This window comes from Anomaloglossus baeobatrachus, chromosome 1 (assembly GCF_048569485.1).
Source record: "Anomaloglossus baeobatrachus isolate aAnoBae1 chromosome 1, aAnoBae1.hap1, whole genome shotgun sequence".
NCBI lineage: Eukaryota > Metazoa > Chordata > Amphibia > Anura > Aromobatidae > Anomaloglossus > Anomaloglossus baeobatrachus.
Window position 1 is genome coordinate 904,564,181 of NC_134353.1, and position 19,962 is coordinate 904,584,142.

Sequence of the window (19,962 nt, forward strand, 5' to 3'; positions counted from 1 at the left end):
AGAGGAGGCTATGCATTACAGAGCTATGATTCCTAAACCCTTTCTCCGATTTGGATGTGAAAACTCTCCTATTGCAGCTGGGAGTGTGCACTTTCAGCCCATATTATATATATAATTGTATTTCTGAACATGTTTTTGTAAACAGCTAAAATAACAAAACTTGTGTCACTGTCCAAATATTTCTGGACCTAACTGTATCTCTCACCCACTGATCGGAGACTTGTTGAAACCAAGCGTCGCCAAAGTGGGAGAGCCTGCCACCGACTAAGGACGTGGCTGGATCGGACAGAGAGTCACGAGGAGGCTGCCTTAAGGCCCTGTCACACACAGAGCTAAATCTGCGGCAGATCTGTGGTTGCAGTGAAATTGTGGACAATCAGTGCCAGGTTTGTGGCTGTGTACAAATGGAACAATATGTCCATGATTTCACTGCAACCACAGATCTGCCAAAGATTTATCTCTGTGTGTGACGGGGCCTTTAGTGGCAGGACCTCCTGCGGTCTTCTGCGGACGTGCTCTGGAGCGCCAGTTGGATTTCTGGTCCTTGGCTGAGTTAGCGGACGAGGCGGAGGGCTTAGAGGACGACCAGTTGGAGGAACGAAAGGAGCGAAACCTCGACTGAATCCTACTCTGGGCAGGTTTCCTGGTCTTGGTTTGTGGCATGGAAGTACTCTTCCCGCCAGTAGCCTCTTTAATAATTTCATCCAGCTGTTCACCGAACAGCCGGGAACCAGCAAAAGGGAGCCCAGCAAGGTACTTCTTTGAAGAAGCATCTGCCTTCCACTCTCGAAGCCACAAGGTCCTGCGGATAACGAGGGAATTAGCCGAAGCCACCACAGCGCGGTGAGAAACCTCCAGCATGGCAGACATGGCATAAGAAGAAAAAGCTGAAGCTTGAGAAGTTAAGGCAACCATCTCGGGCATAGATTCCCTGGTGAGGGAATGCATCTCCTCCAGACTAGCAGAGATGGCTTTGAGAGCCCACACTGCTGCAAAAGTTGGAGAAAACGCGGCCCCCACCGCTTCATACACGGATTTGGCCAGAAGGTCAATCTGACGGTCAGTGGCATCCTTAAGGGAAGTGCCATCAGCCACCGACACAACGGTCCGGGCTGAGAGCCTAGACACCGGAGGATCTACCTTTGGGGAGTGAGCCCACTCCTTGACCACCTCAGGTGGAAAGGGAAAACGGTCATCAGAACCATGCTTTGGGAAGCGTTTGTCAGGACAGGCCCTGGGTTTGGTCACAGCGGCCTGAAAACTGGAGTGGTTAAAGAACACACTCTTTACTCTCTTAGGCGAGGTAAACTGGTGCTTTTCTGCCAGAGAGGGTTGCTCCTCTGATACTGGCGGATTGAGATCCAGTACAGAATTAATGGAAGCAATCAAGTCACTAAATTCTGAGTCACCCTCGGAAGGAGCAGTGGGGCACATGGAGTTAGCCTCCGAGCCCCCTGTATAGACATCCTCCTCATCCTGCGAGTCCTCAGCCCTTGAATCAGAGCCACGGGATGAGGAGGGAGAGGGAACCCTGCGGAGCCTCTTAGACGGACGGGGTCCGTGCCCTGATGATGAATCCTCTGTGAGCGCCAGTCCTAAAGGCCCCTTAGCAAGAGCATTAGAGGCACCCTGTGAAGGGGGCTGATGCATATTCATCAAAGTCCTGGACAGAAGTCCCATGGACTCAGCAAATGACTGGGAGATAGACCTAGAAAAGGACTCTACCCAGGCCGGGGGTTCAGCCACATGTGCAGGAGCAGCCTGAGAGACCACTGGGGCCGAGACCCCAGGCCGTGGCACCTCCAAGTTAGAGCAGACCTCACAATGTGGATAGGTGCTCGCTTCAGGCAGCGGAAGCTTACATGCAGCATATACAGCATAAAGCTTTGGAGCCTTGCTCCTTGTGTGAGACATGCTGCCTGAGTGGGGGGAAACAGCTTCTATAAAGGGAATGAATCCCAGGGAGAATATAGCAGAGGTCCACAACCGGAGACCGGCTGTGGCTTACCAGACCGCTGGAAGCAGTGTTGTGTGCCCTCCAGATCCCGAAGCCCGGACCCCCAATGCACAGCACCTCAGCAGGGATGCAGAGTGCAGGACGGGCCAGAACAGAGTGAAACCTGCCCAAGAAAATGGCCGCCGGAGCGAAGAGAGGGGGCGGAACCTTGGGCGTCCCTGTAGGAAGGGCGGAATCTGGAGGGCCATAGAGGCCTGCAGGGGGGGGAGTCGCACACAAGCAGTGAGGAGGGTCCCTCCCCTGTGCAGGACGGCCACCGGGAGGGGCCATGCCTGTCCCTCAGCATGAGTGACATGCGAAGGCAGGTAACAGAAACTAGGCCTCTGGCGAAGCCGGGGCCTAAATTTAAGCAGCGAGGCCGACGCGCAGGCACCATCGGCGCGGTTCTCGAGAGAAAAGCCAGAGGACCGGCCGGAAATGCTAAAAAACACAGTAAACACACTCTCCCCCCACAATAAATGACAGGGACCCCCAACATATGAACGTCTCAAGGTACTTAGCTGCTGAGACACAGGGCCAGGTCCCTGGGGGTGAGTGCTCCGGTCCAGCAGGGTCCTCAAGGGGCTGTGGCCGGAGACCGGTCTCCTGCCAGGCATGGAGACCGTGCTGGCTCCCACTTCAATCCAGAGCCCAGGAGGGATGGTGAAGGAGCACGGCATGCAAGGCTCCAGCCTTGGAAATCAACCTTACAACACCACCGACACAGTGGGGTGAGAAGGGACATGCCGGGAGTGCAGACGTGGACCCGCATTTCTTCAATCTTCTTCCAAAAAAAGGAAAAAATCATATGAGAATGCATGTGTGGATGTATGCCTCCTGAACACAAAGCGAAAAACTTGGTTGTGACTGGTTCACCAGGGGGTGTATAGGCTCAGAGGGAGGAGCTACACCTTTTAGGTGTAGTACTTTGTGTGTCCTCCGGAGGCAGAAGCTATACACCCAAGGTCTGGGTCTCCCAAAGGAACGTTAAAGAAAACTGTAAAGAATCCGCAGAAACACCCTGCACCTACTCTACCCATTTTTTAGAGACTGCAAACTGATTATAGATGTATATCATGAGCACGTTGTATGCAAGTCTGTGCGTGTTGTGTAGATTTCTCTCCAGGTTTGGTCAGAGGCATTCCAGTGCAGAAAACGACATTATTGTTGAGAAGCACATGAAGGTGGTATGTATAAAAAAAAAAAAAAAAAAAAAAAAAAAAAAAAAGTGTTTACAAAAAGTGTATATTTTATAGAAAAGTGGAAACTAGTAAATCGTGTATAAAATGTATATGTTTTCTTTTCTTTTCGTAATAAACAGGTCTTTATGTAAGATGTTTTTTGGTTTAACACAGGCATGTACAATTTTTATATAATTGACTGAATAGTGTGATAAACAGGTGTATTTTCCAATTCCAGATCTTAAATCAGAGCTAGTAGCATATGGTCTCCAGTCAGGAGACTGATTGATCCTAAAGGACAAACGAGAAAGAGCCATGAGTCAACACTAGAGGAGCCGATCCAACCGCAGAAACATCTATGGATCCACACCTCGCATTGCAGAAGGGTTGATCAACCAGAGCTGCACTGAGCGTTCTGCTCATACTTATCCTTGTCAGAAAACCTGTACAGTCTCAGACCAGCATTGCCAGAACAGTTAGAAGAGAGGACTTAGAGAACCTTGAGGCATGGGAAAGTCCAACTACAAAGGGTGAGGACTCGCCTAGGAGTCCTTGGTCTCAAACCGGTGAAGAAAACCCCTTTCCCCTTTCTGCCCATGTTTCAACGTTCAGTTAGGCAGGTTTTTCAACAGATCTTTCTACCTCTCTTCTTAAGGGAACACAGTACCCTAAGAAATCAGAAATGGCAGAAGTAAGTCTTTAGGTGGGACTGTTGAGGACAAGAATTGAGTATACAAAAATACTTAATTCAGCCAATTCATAGATTCAGGTATATAGTTTAGTAAGATGTAAACTAACACACATATCTATGCATGTCTTTGTTCTCTTTTACTCTTTTACTAATACGGTTATATAGGTATATTGCATATTCAGTGTATTCTCCCTTAAAACAATATATATATATCAGCAAATGTATTGTCAAAGATGGCTGCCGTATCCTGTTTGCACCCGAGACAGATGGACAAAAGAAATTCCTGGAGTCTGGACTGTCCAATCAAAGAGAGGATATGCAGATCCTATATGTCATGAAGCCCCAACCTACGATACTTGATTGGACTAAAATTTTTGTTTACACCCCCTTACTGCTCGGTCTAGGGTTTTTTCAAATAATAAAGACCACTTGGTCAGTGCCAGTCATGGAGATAGATGTAACTGACTTGCTGTCCAGTTATTCTTCATTCTCGTGTGCACACAAGACATTATGATTAGAAACAGCAGTCAGATCCTGAGAGACCTTTTGAGTCTCACCATCATCGTCGTCATTTTAACCCTGACATATGAAGCACTGGAAAAACCGACAGTCATATACAAAAGCAAATAAAAAAAAATTATATTTTATTAGAAAAAAATGGATTAAAATCTATACACACGTCTGCTTACTACAGGTAAAAAAAAGGGGCATGTACACCCTAATCAATTCTAAAGGACCCACAAATTATGCCATACTAAAAGGTATAATGTATATCAGCAAAGAAATACAATAAATGCATAATAGGTAGATAAATATGGCGATATAATAAAAATATATCCAGGAAGGTTTGTCGAAACGCGCGTCGGGGTTTGGCGTCACACTTTACAGGCCTTCATCACCATCGGGTATTTCTTATTACAGCACTATGTGGCATATAACTCCTATCTGATTGCTCTGACACTTTTCTGCTTATTTCTTAAACCCATCACGATCCTTATCATACCTTTTCACATACATTTTCTTACCTTACGACCCATTTGATATTGATCCTCATTTTCTACCCCCATTGCTGTGCATTCATTATTACTGTGACTGCTTTATTGCATGCAGTAGTTTACAATATCACAGGCCTACTAGTATTTTTTGTTATTATATCTATATTTATCTGCCTGGTATGCATTTATTGTATTTTTGGCTGATGTACATTATACCTTTATTATAAGATAATTTGTGGGTCCTTTATAATTCATGCCCCTTTTTTGCCCACCATTCATATTCATTTTCATCCATTTTTTTTCTAATAAAGCATACTTTTTTTATTTGGTTTTCTATATGACCACGTTGATTTTTACAGTGCTTCTCCCTTTCAATCACGGATTAGTCCATTGGCTGCATATGTCTCATATATCCGGTATATGAATCTTTATACTCCTGCACATATAGTGGTATCCATATAGAATTATACACCTTATGTAATCATGTTCCTTCACATACTGTATAATTTAGTATACACTTATAATTTCCAGGCAGGCACTCCCCTGTTGTGGTACACAAGTGATGGGTTGGCATACCCAAATTTCACAAATTTATAGAAGACCGGCACTCACAAAAAAAAGTTTTATTCTTTTTTGACAGTTTATTTATTCATAGAAATTAAAATAAACTACTAAAAATAGAAAACTTTTGTGAGTTCCGGTCTTTTATGAATTTGTATAATTTAGTTATTAGTAATGTAGTAGTAGTACCCGGCGGTGCCCGGGATAGTAACTAAGCGTCTCTCTGTTTCTCTGTCTGCCTCTCTCTGTTTGTCTGTCTCTCTCGGTTTCTCTGTCTGTCTCTCTCTCTCTCTCTGTTTCTCTGTCTGCCTCTCTGTCTCTCTCACTGTCCGTCTCTCTCTGTTTCTCTGTCTGCCTCTCTCTGTTTGTCTGTCTCTCTCGGTTTCTCTGTCTCTCTCTCTCTCTGTTTCTCTGTCTGCCTCTCTGTCTCTCTCACTGTCCGTCTCTCTCTGTTTCTCTGTCTGCCTCTCTCTGTTTGTCTGTCTCTCTCGGTTTCTCTGTCTCTCTCTCTCTCTGTTTCTCTGTCTGCCTCTCTGTCTCTCTCACTGTCCGTCTCTCTCTGTTTCTCTGTCTGCCTCTCTCTGTTTGTCTGTCTCTCTCGGTTTCTCTGTCTCTCTCTCTCTGTTTCTCTGTCTGCCTCTCTGTCTCTCTCACTGTCCGTCTCTCTCTGTTTCTCTGTCTGTCTCTCTCTGTTTCTCTGTCTGCCTCTCTGTTTCTCTGTCTGCCTCTCTGTTTCTCTGTCTGCCTCTCTCTGTTTCTCTGTCTGTCTCTCTCTGTTTCTCTGTCTCTCTCTGTTTCTCTGTTTTTCTGTCTGCCTCTCTCTGTCTCTCTCACTGTCCGTCTCTCTCTGTTTCTCTGTCTGCCTCTCTGTTTCTCTGTCTGCCTCTGTTTCTCTGTCTGTCTCTCTCTGTTTCTCTGTCTGCCTCTCTCTGTTTGTCCGTCTCTCTCTGTTTCTCTGTCTGCCTCTCTCTGTTTGTCTGTCTCTCTCGGTTTCTCTGTCTCTCTCTCTGTTTCTCTGTCTGCCTCTCTGTCTCTCTCACTGTCCGTCTCTCTCTGTTTCTCTGTCTGTCTCTCTCTGTTTCTCTGTCTGCCTCTCTGTTTCTCTGTCTGCCTCTCTGTTTCTCTGTCTGCCTCTCTCTGTTTCTCTGTCTGTCTCTCTCTGTTTCTCTGTCTCTCTCTGTTTCTCTGTTTTTCTGTCTGCCTCTCTCTGTCTCTCTCACTGTCCGTCTCTCTCTGTTTCTCTGTCTGCCTCTCTGTTTCTCTGTCTGCCTCTGTTTCTCTGTCTGTCTCTCTCTGTTTCTCTGTCTGCCTCTCTCTGTTTGTCCGTCTCTCTCTGTTTCTCTGTCTGCCTCTCTCTGTTTGTCTGTCTCTCTCGGTTTCTCTGTCTCTCTCTCTGTTTCTCTGTCTGCCTCTCTGTCTCTCTCACTGTCCGTCTCTCTCTGTTTCTCTGTCTGTCTCTCTCTGTTTCTCTGTCTGCCTCTCTGTTTCTCTGTCTGCCTCTCTGTTTCTCTGTCTGCCTCTCTCTGTTTCTCTGTCTGTCTCTCTCTGTTTCTCTGTTTTTCTGTCTGCCTCTCTCTGTCTCTCTCACTGTCCGTCTTTCTCTGTTTCTCTGTCTGCCTCTGTTTCTCTGTCTGCCTCTCTCTGTTTGTCTGTCTCTCTCGGTTTCTCTGTCTCTCTCTCTGTTTCTCTGTCTGCCTCTCTGTCTCTCTCACTGTCCGTCTCTCTCTGTTTCTCTGTCTGTCTCTCTCTGTTTCTCTGTCTGCCTCTCTGTTTCTCTGTCTGCCTCTCTGTTTCTCTGTCTGCCTCTCTCTGTTTCTCTGTCTGTCTCTCTCTGTTTCTCTGTTTTTCTGTCTGCCTCTCTCTGTCTCTCTCACTGTCCGTCTTTCTCTGTTTCTCTGTCTGCCTCTGTTTCTCTGTCTGTCTCTCTCCGTTTCTCTGTTTTTCTGTCTGCCTCTCTCTGTCTCTCTCACTGTCAGTCTCTCTCTGTTTCTCTCACTGTCAGTCTCTCTCTGTTTCTCTGTCTGCCTCTCTCTGTTTGTCTGCCTCTCTCTGTTTCTCTGTCTGCCTCTCTGTTTCTCTGTCTGCCTCTCTCTGTTTCTCTGTCTGCCTCTCTCTGTTTGTCTGCCTCTCTGTTTCTCTGTCTGCCTCTCTCTGTTTCTCTGTCTGCCTCTCTCTGTTTCTCTGTCTGCCTCTCTCTGTTTGTCTGCCTCTCTCTGTTTCTCTGTCTGCCTCTCTCTGTTTCTGTCTGTCTCTCTCTGTTTCTCTGTCTGTCTCTCTCTGTTTCTCTGTCTGCCTCTCTATGTCTCTCTGCCTCTCTCTGTCTCTCTGTCTGCCTCTCTATATCTCTCTATCCGTTTCTCTGTGTCTGTCTCTCTATGTCTCTCTGCCTCTCTCTGTCTCTCTGTCTGCCTCTCTCTATATCTCTCTATCCGTTTCTCTGTGTCTGTCTCTCTCTTAGGCTCTCCGTCTGTGTCTCTATTTGTCTGGCTTTCTCCCAGTCTCTGTCAGCCTCTCTCTCTCTCTCTCTCTCTCCGTTTCTCTGCCTCTCTCTATCCATCTCTCCCTGTCTCTCTATTTCTCCGTCTCCCTCTTCCCATCTCTCTGTCTGTCTCCCTTTCTCCCTACCTCTGTTTCTCTCTGTATCCGTTTCTCTGTGTCTGTCTCTCTCTTAGGGCCGTTTCCCACATCCGGCTTTTCGCTGGTTTGCCGGATTTGGCGCACGCCAGTACAGTGTATACAGTACAATGGCAGCGCCGCAACTTCCGGGTCACATGCGCTGGTCACATGACAGCATGTGACTGGCGCTTGTCGTGCTGCCATTGTACTGTATACACTGTACTGGCGTGCGCCGAATCCGGCAAACCCGCGAAAAGCCGGTGTGTGAAACTAGCCTAAAGGGGGCTTTACACGCTGCGACATCGCTAATGCGGAGTCGTTGGGGTCACGGAATTTGTGACGCACATCCGGCCGCATTAGCGATGTTGCTGCGTGTGATACCGATGAGCGATTTTGCATCGCTGCAAAAACGTGCAAAATCGCTCATCGGTGACATGGGGGTCCATTCTCGATTATCGTTACTGCAGCAGTAACGATGTAGTTCGTCGCTCCTGCGGCAGCACACATCGGTATGTGTGACGCCGCAGGAACGAGGAAGCTCTCCTTACCTGCCTCCCGGCCGCTATGAGGAAGGAAGGAGGTGGGCGGGATGTTACGTCCCGCTCATCTCCGCCCCTCCGCTGCTATTGGGCGGCCGCTCCGTGACGTCGCTGTGACGCCGCACGGACCGCCCCCTTAGAAAGGAGGCGGTTCGCCGGTCACAGCGACGTCGCCGGGCAGGTGAGTATGTGTGACGGGTCTGGGCGATGTTGTGCGGCACGGGCAGCGATTTGCCCGTGTCGCGCAACAGATGGGGGCGGGTACCCACACTAGCGATATCGGGACCGATATCGCAGTGTGTAAAGTAGCCTTTAGTCTCTCTGTCTGTCTCTCTTTCCATGTCTCTCTATCCATCTCTCGCTTTCTCTCTCTCTGTCTCTCTATCCGTCTGTCTCTCTCCCTGTCTGCTTCTCTATCGTTCTCTCTAATTCTGTCTGTCTCTCTCTCTCTATCCATCTATTGCTGTTTCTCTCTCTCTCTGTCTCTCTATCCGTCTGTCTGTTTCTCTCTCTCTCCGTCTGCCTCTGTCTCTCTCTGTCTCTCTCCATGTCTGTCTCAGTCTTTCTGTCTCTATCCGTCTCTCCACTGACATCATATTACCTCACACAAGCTTCTTATACTATGAATGTCCTTTGTTCCTATAGCAACCAATCACAGCTCCTATTAATGACCGGTAGCTCCCAGCTCCATTGACTTTAATGTAAGCAGGTTTTTTTGGCGAATAACTGTAAAGTGCGGGGTTAAATTTTCCCCTCATAGTCTATGACGCTCCCTGAGTCATTTAGCGGACATACACACACATATACATACTCGCATACACTCAGCTTATTACATTACATTATCTATGGTGAGGAATCAGTGAGTGTTAGGGCTGCTTCAGCCGTTCATGCACACAAGTCTCCCGACCAGAGCTTGACAGATTGGTGTTGGTCTGAGTCTAGGTCAGCCAGTCTGTGTTTGGACCGATTTGCACAGATGTTTGATCAGACCTTTCTGGTATGGTGAGAGGTACAAAAAAGTTGGTCATGGGCCCCCACGCCCATAAATATCTCTTCATAACACACAATTACTACCACCTGATCAAGAAATTTCTCATTAAACACCCAACAATCTGGCATCACTTACTTCACCAGCTCTTTGTGCAGATCGGGAGACGACAAACATTCAGGTGTGCTGCTCCCCGAATCCGAGAAAACGGGAGACCCGTCAAGAGGGACAAGGACTCGCAGCGCTTTGCTGGCTGAATGGTGAAAATCGGCCACTTCCATCAGACGACGTTTCATCTGTTTCAGGAGGTGATGGTGAGCTGAGCTGTTGAAGAACCTCTTCCCAATACAGCCCTCTACTGCCAATCTATAGAATGATAGAAAAAAAAAGGTATTTTAATTTATTTATTTTTTTGTACTTTGCAGATATCATACATGTAGATGTGTGAAAATATCAGAACTTTGGTGAAAATTTTCAAACGTTTGATGTTTATGCCCTTAAACCAGGAAGTTATGTCACACGACGTCTTCAGGCGTTCACAGGAACTAAAGGAGTGTGGAAGGAAATAAATTAAAATTTTAACTTTTTCCCACAAAGATATTACTTTACCCCAAATTTTGCATTTTCTCAAGGGTAACATTAGAAAATGCACCGTACAATTTGTTGTACAATTTCTCCTGAGTATGCCAATACCCCATATGTGGTGGAAATCTACTGTTTGGGTGCACAGCAGGGCTCGAAAAGGGAAGGAGCGCCAATTTACTTTTGGGACACAAAATTGTCTAGGATAGCAGATGCCATGTCACATGTATGGAGCCCCTGATCTGCCTAAACAGTGGAAACCCCCCACAAGTGACCCCATTTTGGAAACTACACCCCTCAAGGAATTTATGTAGATGTGTGGCGAGCATCTGGAACCCCCGGGGGCTTCACAGAGTTTTATAATGTTGAACCGTAAAAATAAAAAATCAAAATTTTTCCCACAAAAATGTTGCTTTAGACCCAAATTGTTTATTTTCACAAGGGTGACAGGAGAAAATGCACTATACAATTTGTTCTGCAAATTCTCCTGAGTACGCAGCTACCTGTGGTGTATACTACTGTTTGGATTCACGGCAGGGTTCAAATGGGAAGGAGCGCCATTTTGGCTGGAAATGATTTGAATACATGTTACATTTGAAGAGCCCCTGACATGATTAAACAGTAGAAACCCCAACAAGTCACCCCATATTGGAAACTACACCTCTCTCAGAATTCAGCTAGGGTATTAGTGAGCATTCCGATACACGGAATTGTTTAACATTGGGCTGAGTAAATGGAAATTACCATTTCTTTTCCAGTAAAATGTTGCTTTTGTCCCAAGTTTTTAATTTTCAAAAGCGGTAATGGGAAAAAATAAATGATAGTTTGTTGTACAATTTCTCCTGAGTACGATGATCCCCATATGTGGTTGAAAATTTTTTTTGAGACACAGTGCGAAGCTCAGAAGGGAACGAGCGCCATATTATACTGCAGATTTTGCGGTTATGGTTTTTCTGTGCCATGTCACATTGGCAGAGCCCCTGAGGTGAGAGAAAAGCAGAACCCCCATAAGTGACCCCATCTTAAAACATCTCTGTTGCACGTGGCAATACCCCTTATGTGGCTGTATAGTGCTGCTTAGCCACACGGCGAGACTCAGGATTGAAGGAGCGTTATTTGACTCTTGGAGTACAAATTTTTGTACAATATTTTGCAGAGTCCATATACAGAGTGCCTAAGTGCCAGAATAGCAGAATGAATCACACCTCATCCCAAGTGATTCCATTTTTGAAATTACACCCCTCTAGTAATTTATCTACAGGTGTACTGATGATTTTGACTTCATGGGTGCTTTCCAGAAACAAGAAGCAATTGATGTTGCAGAGTGAAAATTACAAATCTGCCACTGTAGTGTCCAGTACATTGTAGTGCCCAGCTCGTGCTTCTGGAGACACGTACTCCGTAAGTGTGCTTTCCTTACTACAGAAATGCCATGACACATAGCTGAAACCCCTTCCTGACTTCGCCAGTGCCGCAGAAGGGCCAACACAATTGTACCGGTTTGCGGGAACGCACCTCCCACTGTGCCGTACATGTTCAGCGGATGTTGTGAAGTGGTTAAACCCCTTAAGAAATAAATATCTGCATAATGATCGTACCCGTATTGTGGTCCCGGACGATTCAGATATAGGAGGAAAAATTTCTGCCAAAAAAAAGGTAAGAGGGGATGATCTGCTGGTGTGGCCATCGCTTGGTGAGCCCAGCGGTAAATCATCAACCTCTGTACAGAAGGCACAATGGGCAACTTCAACTGCTGCTGGGCTTTCTGAAAGGGAAAAGCAAAAGAAGAACGTACGTATGGAGCGAGGTACAGATCTAGAGCTTAAAGGGGGTGATGACCGGACGGTGACATACCTTCAGAGCCTGGTCTGGACTCATAGAAGAATGGCTGAGTAGTTCATATTCCAACACTCGGCGTAACTGCGAATCCTCTTCAAATAAAGACTCCGTATTAAGAACAGTCCATGAAAACCATATCTGAAGGCGAGAGCAATCACAGAAACACAAGTATTATCGGCAAGCACAGCTCAGGAGATGAGCCTGCACAATGCAGTGCAAATGACGGCATAGTTACATACATCAATGTAGATCCCTTCCTATTTGACACAACTGTGCGGTGTGATGGGCTGCCAAGAGACTAGCCTCTCTGCCATACACCAATACTGCAATGTACTGTAGAGGCCGATGGGGACCAATAAAAATGTAAAAAAAAAACCATAAAAATTATATTAAATAACAACCCTCCAGCCAAAAATAAATAAATAAAAAAAAAAAAAAAAAAAAAAAAGAGTTCATCAGCTGCATCAATGGAAAGAAAATATAAAAAAAGGGTTGGCTCTAAATTTTTTTGTTTACAAAAATTCAAAACTTTATTTAACTACTAAAATATATGTAAAATTCCTACATAAGTTTAAAATCACTGTAATTGTAGTGACTTGGAGAATAATATCACCAGGTCAGAAAGGTTAGACCAGGAGGCCAGAGCTGTATCATCACACACTGCTCTATGCTATGTTAGGGGCGTGTCCTTTTTCCACTGTTTCTACTGCCTGCTTATGATTGGTCAGCATCATACAGGGAGAAGAAGTACACCCCCCCAGTTAAACAATCTATCTGATAACACTCACTTGGACTTAACAAAACGTCACTGATTAGGTTCTAAAAACTATGGTTGCAAATATCTCTGCAATGGAGAGGAGAGATTCCTCTCGGCAGCCACTATTACATCAAGTGTTCAGTTCAACTTGAAAAAAAATTCGTAAAAGGTCCTTAATTCCATCTACAAATAAGTCATTTTAAAGAATATTCATTTCTTAAAGAGCTTGTCCAGGATTACAAAACCATGGCAGCTGGATCGAGGTCTACGCTGCTGTTGTAGACTAACCTGTGAGGGGTTGTAGTTGGAATCTATGAAAGAAGGAGTCACGTTGCCAGCGACGATCCATCCCACAAATGAAGAAAGTATACCCCGGTCACAGTGGTAGCCCAGTGCATCCTGGCAACACAAGCATTATATCAGTAAGAATAATCTATAGAGTATGGTGTTACTTACTAGATTTTATCTATAAAGCAGGCTCTATTGGAATTCCTTGCCAATCCAAAAACAAAGGGATCAGGCTGGGGTGCAGCTTTAAGGAATGCAGGGGTAGCAGTCCTACCTCGAGTCCTGGTGCCTAAAAAGCCTCCCTGCTTTACAAGCATACAGTATTATAATCTAGTTACTCATTTTGAATTGGGGAGTGGTAGCTTCCAATTACACCCCTAGGATTAAGTCTTTAATCACAGAAGTTTTGCATACACTATCTATGGAAATTAATGCAAGAAACAAAAACATTGAGCATCCCCAAATCTTTGTTTCCAGCCACTAAAATATCTATTGTTTTTGCAAAGCCATTAGAAACTCGAAAGCGGTTTATTGAAATTTAAAGAGGTTGTACATGCTTAAACATGGCTGCTTTTCTGCAAAACGCTGTGCCAATCCTGTCTACAAGTATGGCAGTCCAGTGCCATTCACTTCAAAGGGGTTGTCCAGTCTCAGGAGAAAAGTCTGCAGTTGCTCTCTGGAATTGCACACTGAAGAATCATGAGAATCTGAGATGCACACACGGTCACAATCCCTCTGTGTTCCTCATGAACATATGTATGCAACTTGCATATTCGGGTCATACAGAGATTACTCTGCACTTCTCTCAATAGATGAGAGTAGATGGTTGGTGTCCTGGTCGATGAGAGTAGTGCAGGAGTTTAGTCAGCGCTTGATCACCCCACTCTCACACAGGGGAATCTTGACAGTGTGTACATTGCACACGGTTATGATTTGGCACTCTGCAACTACAAAAGGGACTGCAACCTTTTAATCTAAAACTGGACAGCCCCTTTAAATGGAGTTGAGCTGTAGTAATAGATACAGCCTGTGGAGCGTTTTCTTAGTGGAAAGAAGCCATGTTATTCTAAATCTAGACAATGTCCTTAAAGGGGTTGTCCATTATATAACTATTGAAGACCTGTCCTTAGGATAGGTCAACAATGCCACATCGGTGGGGGTGCGACACCTAGCACCCTAGCCGATCAGCTTTCTCTCTCGTTTCATTGGGGGATACCGGACCTCCCCCAATGAAGACTCAGAAAAAAAGAGAATTTTGTTTACTTACCGTAAATTCTTTTTCTTATAGTTCCGTATTGGGAGACCCAGACAATGGGTGTTTAGCTTCTGCCTCCGGAGGACACACAAAGTACTACACTTAAAAGTGTAGCTCCTCCCTCTGAGCTTATACACCCCCTGGAGAACCAGATCTAGCCAGTTTAGTGCAAAAGCTGAAGGAGAATAGCCACCCACAAGTAAAAACAGAGCAAGAGCCGGAACAACCGGAGACTCTGTCCACGACAACAGCCGGTGATAACACGCGGAACAAGAAAATTGCCAACAGGCAACAGGGAGGGTGCTGGGTCTCCCAATACGGAACTATAAGAAAAAGAATTTACGGTAAGTAAACAAAATTCTCTTTTTCTTTATCGTTCCTATGGGAGACCCAGACAATGGGACGTCTCAAAGCAGTCCATGGGTGGGAATAAACAGAAAAACTAAGAAGTAGGCGGAGCCTAACTTCACAAATGGGCGACAGCCGCCTGAAGGATGCGTCTGCCCAAGCTCGCATCTGCCGAAGCATGAGCATGCACTTGGTAGTGCTTTGAAAAGGTATGCAGGCTAGTCCAAGTGGCAGCCTGACAGACTTGTTGAGCCGTAGCCTGGTGCCTGAAAGCCCAAGAGGCACCGACGGCTCTGGTCGAGTGTGCCTTGATCCCCGGCGGGGGAGGCACCTGAGAACACTGGTAGGCATCCGAAATGGTCGACCTAATCCAACGGGCTAAGGTCGGCTTAGAAGCAGAGAGGCCCTTACGCCGACCTGTGGTTAGCACAAAAAGAGAGGTGCACCGCCTAAGAGCAGTGGTGCGAGACACATAGATCCGGAGAGCACGCACCAGATCCAGAGTATGCAACACTTTTTCAAAGCGATGAACAGGAGCCGGACAAAAGGAAGGTAGGGTAATGTCCTGGTTAAGGTGGAAAGGAGAGACCACCTTAGGAAGAAAGTCCGGAGTCGGACGGAGAACCACCTTGTCTTGATGAAAAACCAAAAAAGGTGACTCCGAACAGAGCGCAGCCAAATCAGAGACTCTCCTGAGGGAAGTTATGGCCACTAGAAAGACCACTTTCTGTGAAAGACGAAACAAAGAAACCTCCCTAAGAGGCTCAAAGGGGGGTTTCTGCAAAACCGTGAAAACCAAATTGAGGTCCCAGGGATCCAAGGGCCGCCGGTAAGGCGGAATGATGTGAGACGCGCCCTGCAAGAAGGTGCGGACCTGAGCCAGCCGGGCGATACGCCGCTGGAACAGCACTGACAGAGCCGAGACTTGTCCCTTGAGAGAGTTGAGGGACAATCCCAGCTGCAGACCGGACTGTAGAAAGGACAGAAGGGTCGGCAAGGAAAAAGGCCAAGGAGGATGGCCGGAAGAGCGACACCAGGACAGGAAAATTTTCCAAGTCCTGTGATAGATCTTGGCAGAGGAAGACTTACGGGCCCGAGTCATAGTGGAGATGACTTCAGGGGGGATACCAGAAGCCGTTAAGATCCAGGACTCAAGAGCCACGCCGTCAATCTGAGAGCCGCAGAATTCTGGCGGAAAAACGGACCTTGTGAGAGAAGGTCCGGACGGTCCGGAAGATGCCACGGCACCTCTACGGACAGATGGAGCAGGTCTGGGTACCAAGCTCGCCTGGGCCAGTCCGGAGCAATGAGGATGACTCGACGGCCCTCCATTCTGATCTTGCGCAGAACTCTGGGCAAGAGAGCTAGAGGGGGAAACACGTACGACAGACAAAGCTGGGACCAGTCTTGAACCAGAGCGTCCGCGGCGAATGCCTGAGGATCGTGGGAGCGAGCCACGTAAACCGGAACCTTGTTGTTGTGACGGGATGCCATTAGGTCCACGTCCGGAGTGCCCCACTTGCGGCAGATTGACTGAAACACTGCCGGATGCAGGGACCACTCGCCACTGTCCACGGTTTGACGGCTGAGATAATCTGCCTCCCAGTTTTCCATGCCTGGGATGTGGACTGCGGATATGGTGGACTTGGAGTCCTCCGCCCATTGAAGGATGCGTTGTACGTCCAACATTGCCAGGCGGCTGCGTGTCCCGCCTTGGTGATTGATGTAGGCAACCGCTGTCGCGTTGTCTGACTGGACTCGGATGTGCTTGCCCGCCAAAAGGTGGTGAAAAGCTAGGAGAGCCAGAAGCACGGCTCTGGTTTCCAGCACATTGATCGAGAGGGCTGACTCGGACTGAGTCCAAGTGCCCTGCGCTCGGTGGTGGAGACATACCGCTCCCCAGCCGGATAGACTGGCATCCGTGGTGAGGATCACCCAGGACGGGGCCAGGAAGGAGCGCCCCTGAGACAGAGAGAGGGGCCGAAGCCACCACTGAAGAGAGCTCCTGGTCTGTGGCAACAGAGCCACTAACCTGTGCAAGGAGGAAGGCCGCTTGTCCCAACAGCGGAGAATGTCCACCTGCAGTGGACGCAGATGGAACTGGGCAAAGGGAACAGCCTCCATTGACGCCACCATCTGACCCAGCACCTGCATCAGGTGCCTGATGGAATAACGGCGGGGCCTCAGCAGAGAGCGCACCGCCAGTTGGAGGGACTGCTGTTTGATTAAGGGCAACTTCACAAGTGCCGGCAGAGTCTCGAACTGCATCCCTAGGTACGTGAGCCTCTGGGTCGGAGTCAGAGTGGATTTGGGCAGATTGACAAGCCACCCGAATTGGGCTAGAGTGGCGAGAGTGAGCGAGACACTCCGCTGACAGTCTGCGCTGGATGAAGCCTTGACTAGAAGGTCGTCCAGGTAAGGAATCACTGCCAACCCCTGGAGGTGCAGAACCGCAACCACTGCTGCCATGACCTTGGTGAATACCCGAGGGGCCGTGGTTAACCCGAAGGGGAGAGCCACGAATTGGAAATGTTCCTCTCCGATTGCAAAACGTAGCCAACGCTGGTGTGAAACTGCAATTGGCACATGCAGATAGGCATCTCTGATGTCGATGGATGCCAGGAAATCCCCTTGGGTCATTGAGGCAATGACTGATCGCAGAGACTCCATGCGAAAATGCCGCACCTGAACAAGCTTGTTGAGAAGCTTGAGATCCAGGATGGGCCGGAAGGAACCGTCCTTTTTGGGGACTAGGAAGAGATTTGAGTAGAAACCTCTGAACCGTTCCCGGGCGGGAACCGGTACAATTACTCCATTGGCCTGCAAGGATGCCACGGCCTGAGAGAAGGCGGCGGCCTTGGAGCAGGGGGGAATTGAGAGAAAAAATCTGTTTGGCGGGCTGGAAGAGAATTCTATCCTGTAGCCGTGGGAGATGATATCCCGCACCCACTGATCGGAGATGTGTTGAAACCACGCGTCACCAAAGTGGGAGAGCCTGCCACCGACTAAGGACGTTGCTGGCGCGGACAGATAGTCAAGAGGAGGCCGCCTTGGCGGCAGCACCTCCTGCGGTCTTTTGTGGACGCGCTTTTGGGCGCCAGCTGGATTTTTGGTCCTTGGCTGAGTTAGTGGACGAGGCCGAGGGCTTAGAGGACGACCAGTTGGAGGAACGAAAGGAACGAAACCTCGACTGATTCCTACCCTGGACAGGTTTCCTGGTTTTGGTTTGTGGCATGGAAGTACTCTTCCCGCCAGTAGCTTCCTTAATAATTTCATCCAGCTGTTCACCGAACAGCCGGGACCCAGCAAAAGGGAGTCCAGCAAGGTACTTCTTGGAAGAAGCATCTGCCTTCCACTCTCGAAGCCACAAGATCCTGCGGATAGCGAGGGAATTAGCCGAAGCCACCGCAGTGCGGTGAGAAGCCTCCAGCATGGCAGACATGGCATATGATGAAAAAGCTGAAGCTTGGGAAGTTAAGGTAACCATTTCGGGCATAGATTCCCTGGCGAGGGAATGCATCCCCTCCAGAGAAGCAGAGATGGCTTTGAGAGCCCACACTGCTGCAAAAGTTGGGGAGAACGAGGCCCCTGCCGCCTCATATACAGATTTGGCCAGGAGGTCAACCTGGCGGTCAGTGGAATCCTTAAGAGAGGTGCCATCAGCCACTGATACAACGGTCCGGGCTGAGAGTCTAGACACCGGGGGGTCTACCTTTGGTGAATGAGCCCACTCCTTGACCACCTCAGGTAGAAAGGGAAAACGGTCATCAGAACCACGCTTTGGGAAGCGTTTGTCAGGACAGGCCCTAGGCTTGGTCACAGCGGCCTGAAAACTGGAGTGGTTAAAGAACACACTCTTTGCCCTCTTAGGCGAGGTAAACTGGTGCTTTTCTGCCAGAGAGGGTTGTTCCTCTGATACTGGCGGATTGAGATCCAGTACAGAATTAATGGACGCAATCAAATCACTAACATCTGAGTCACTTTCGGACAGATCAATGGGGCACATGGAGTTAGCCTCCGAGCCCCCTGTAAAGGCATCCTTCTCGTCCTGCGAGTCAGCTTCTGAAACAGAGCCGCGGGACGAGGAAGGAGAGGGAGCCCTGCGTCTCTTCTTAGAAGGACGTGGTCTGGGACCAGATGATGAATCCTCTGTGAGCTCCAGTCCTGAGAGAGCCCTAGCAGCAGAGGCACCCTGTGAAGGGGGCTGATGCATGTTCAGCAAAGTCCTGTACAGAAGTCCCATGGAGTCGGCAAAAGATTGGGAGATAGACCTAGATAAGGATTCTACCCAAGCCGGGGGTTCTGTCAGAATGACCCCCAGAGAGTATATACAGAGGTCCACAACCAGAGGTTGTGGCATACCAGACCGCTGGAGCGGTGTTGTGTGCCCTCCAGATCCCGAAGCCCGGACCCCCAAGCACCTCAGCAGGGATGCTGCAGACCAGTGCTGATCGCAGGGAAAACGCTGAAAAAATGGCCGCCGGAGCGAAGAGAGGGAGCGGAACTTACTCTGGGAGCGAGATCTGGAGGGCCATAGAGACCTAAAGGGGAGGAGACATGTACTCAGTGAGGAGTGTCCCTCCCCTGTGCAGAACGGCCGCTGGGCGGAGCCGCGCTGTCCCTCTGCATGAATGACATGCAAGGGCAGTGAAACCGAAACTAGGCCTCCGGGGAAGCCGGGGCCTAAATTTGAGCGGTGCGGCCGGCGCGCAGGCACCATCGGCGCGGTTCTTAGGCGACAGCCAGAGAACCCGCCGGAAATGTCATAAAACACACTCAGCACACTCTCCCACAACAATAAAGTACAGGGACCCCCAATATATAAACGTCTCAGGTACTTAGCTTGCTGAGACGCAGGGTTCCAAGTCCCTGGGGATGAGTGCTCCGGTCCAGCAGGATCCTGAAGGGCTGCGGATGGAGACCGGTCTCCTGGCAAGCAAGGAGAACTGTGCTGGCTCCCACTTCAAGCCAGAGCCCAGGAGGGATGGTGAAGGAGCACGGCATGTAAGGCTCCAGCCTTGGAATCAACCTTAACAGCACCGCCGACACAGTGGGGTGAGAAGGGACATGCCGGGGGTCCAGACTTGGACCCACTTTTCTTCAAACTCTTCCCAAAAATCAAAAATCAGATGAGAATGCATGTGTGGATGTATGCCTCCTGAACACAAAGCGATAAACTGGCTAGATCTGGTTCTCCAGGGGGTGTATAAGCTCAGAGGGAGGAGCTACACTTTTAAGTGTAGTACTTTGTGTGTCCTCTGGAGGCAGAAGCTAAACACCCATTGTCTGGGTCTCCCATAGGAACGATAAAGAAAAGAGATTTTAC

The 19,962-nt window shown here is 48.2% G+C and overlaps 1 protein-coding gene across 1 annotated transcript in view; it reads right to left on the reverse strand.

Moving 5' to 3' along the window:
- Positions 1-19,962, reverse strand: part of EPG5 (ectopic P-granules 5 autophagy tethering factor) — a 272,060-nt gene that overhangs the window by 107,700 nt on the left and 144,398 nt on the right. The window contains exons 20-23 of the mRNA XM_075327440.1: positions 13,034-13,144; positions 12,004-12,126; positions 11,748-11,914; positions 9,706-9,933 (exon numbers count right to left, since the gene is read on the reverse strand). Of these exons, the coding sequence (XP_075183555.1) occupies positions 9,706-9,933; positions 11,748-11,914; positions 12,004-12,126; positions 13,034-13,144 (629 nt within the window). The remainder of the gene's footprint in view (positions 1-9,705; positions 9,934-11,747; positions 11,915-12,003; positions 12,127-13,033; positions 13,145-19,962) is intronic.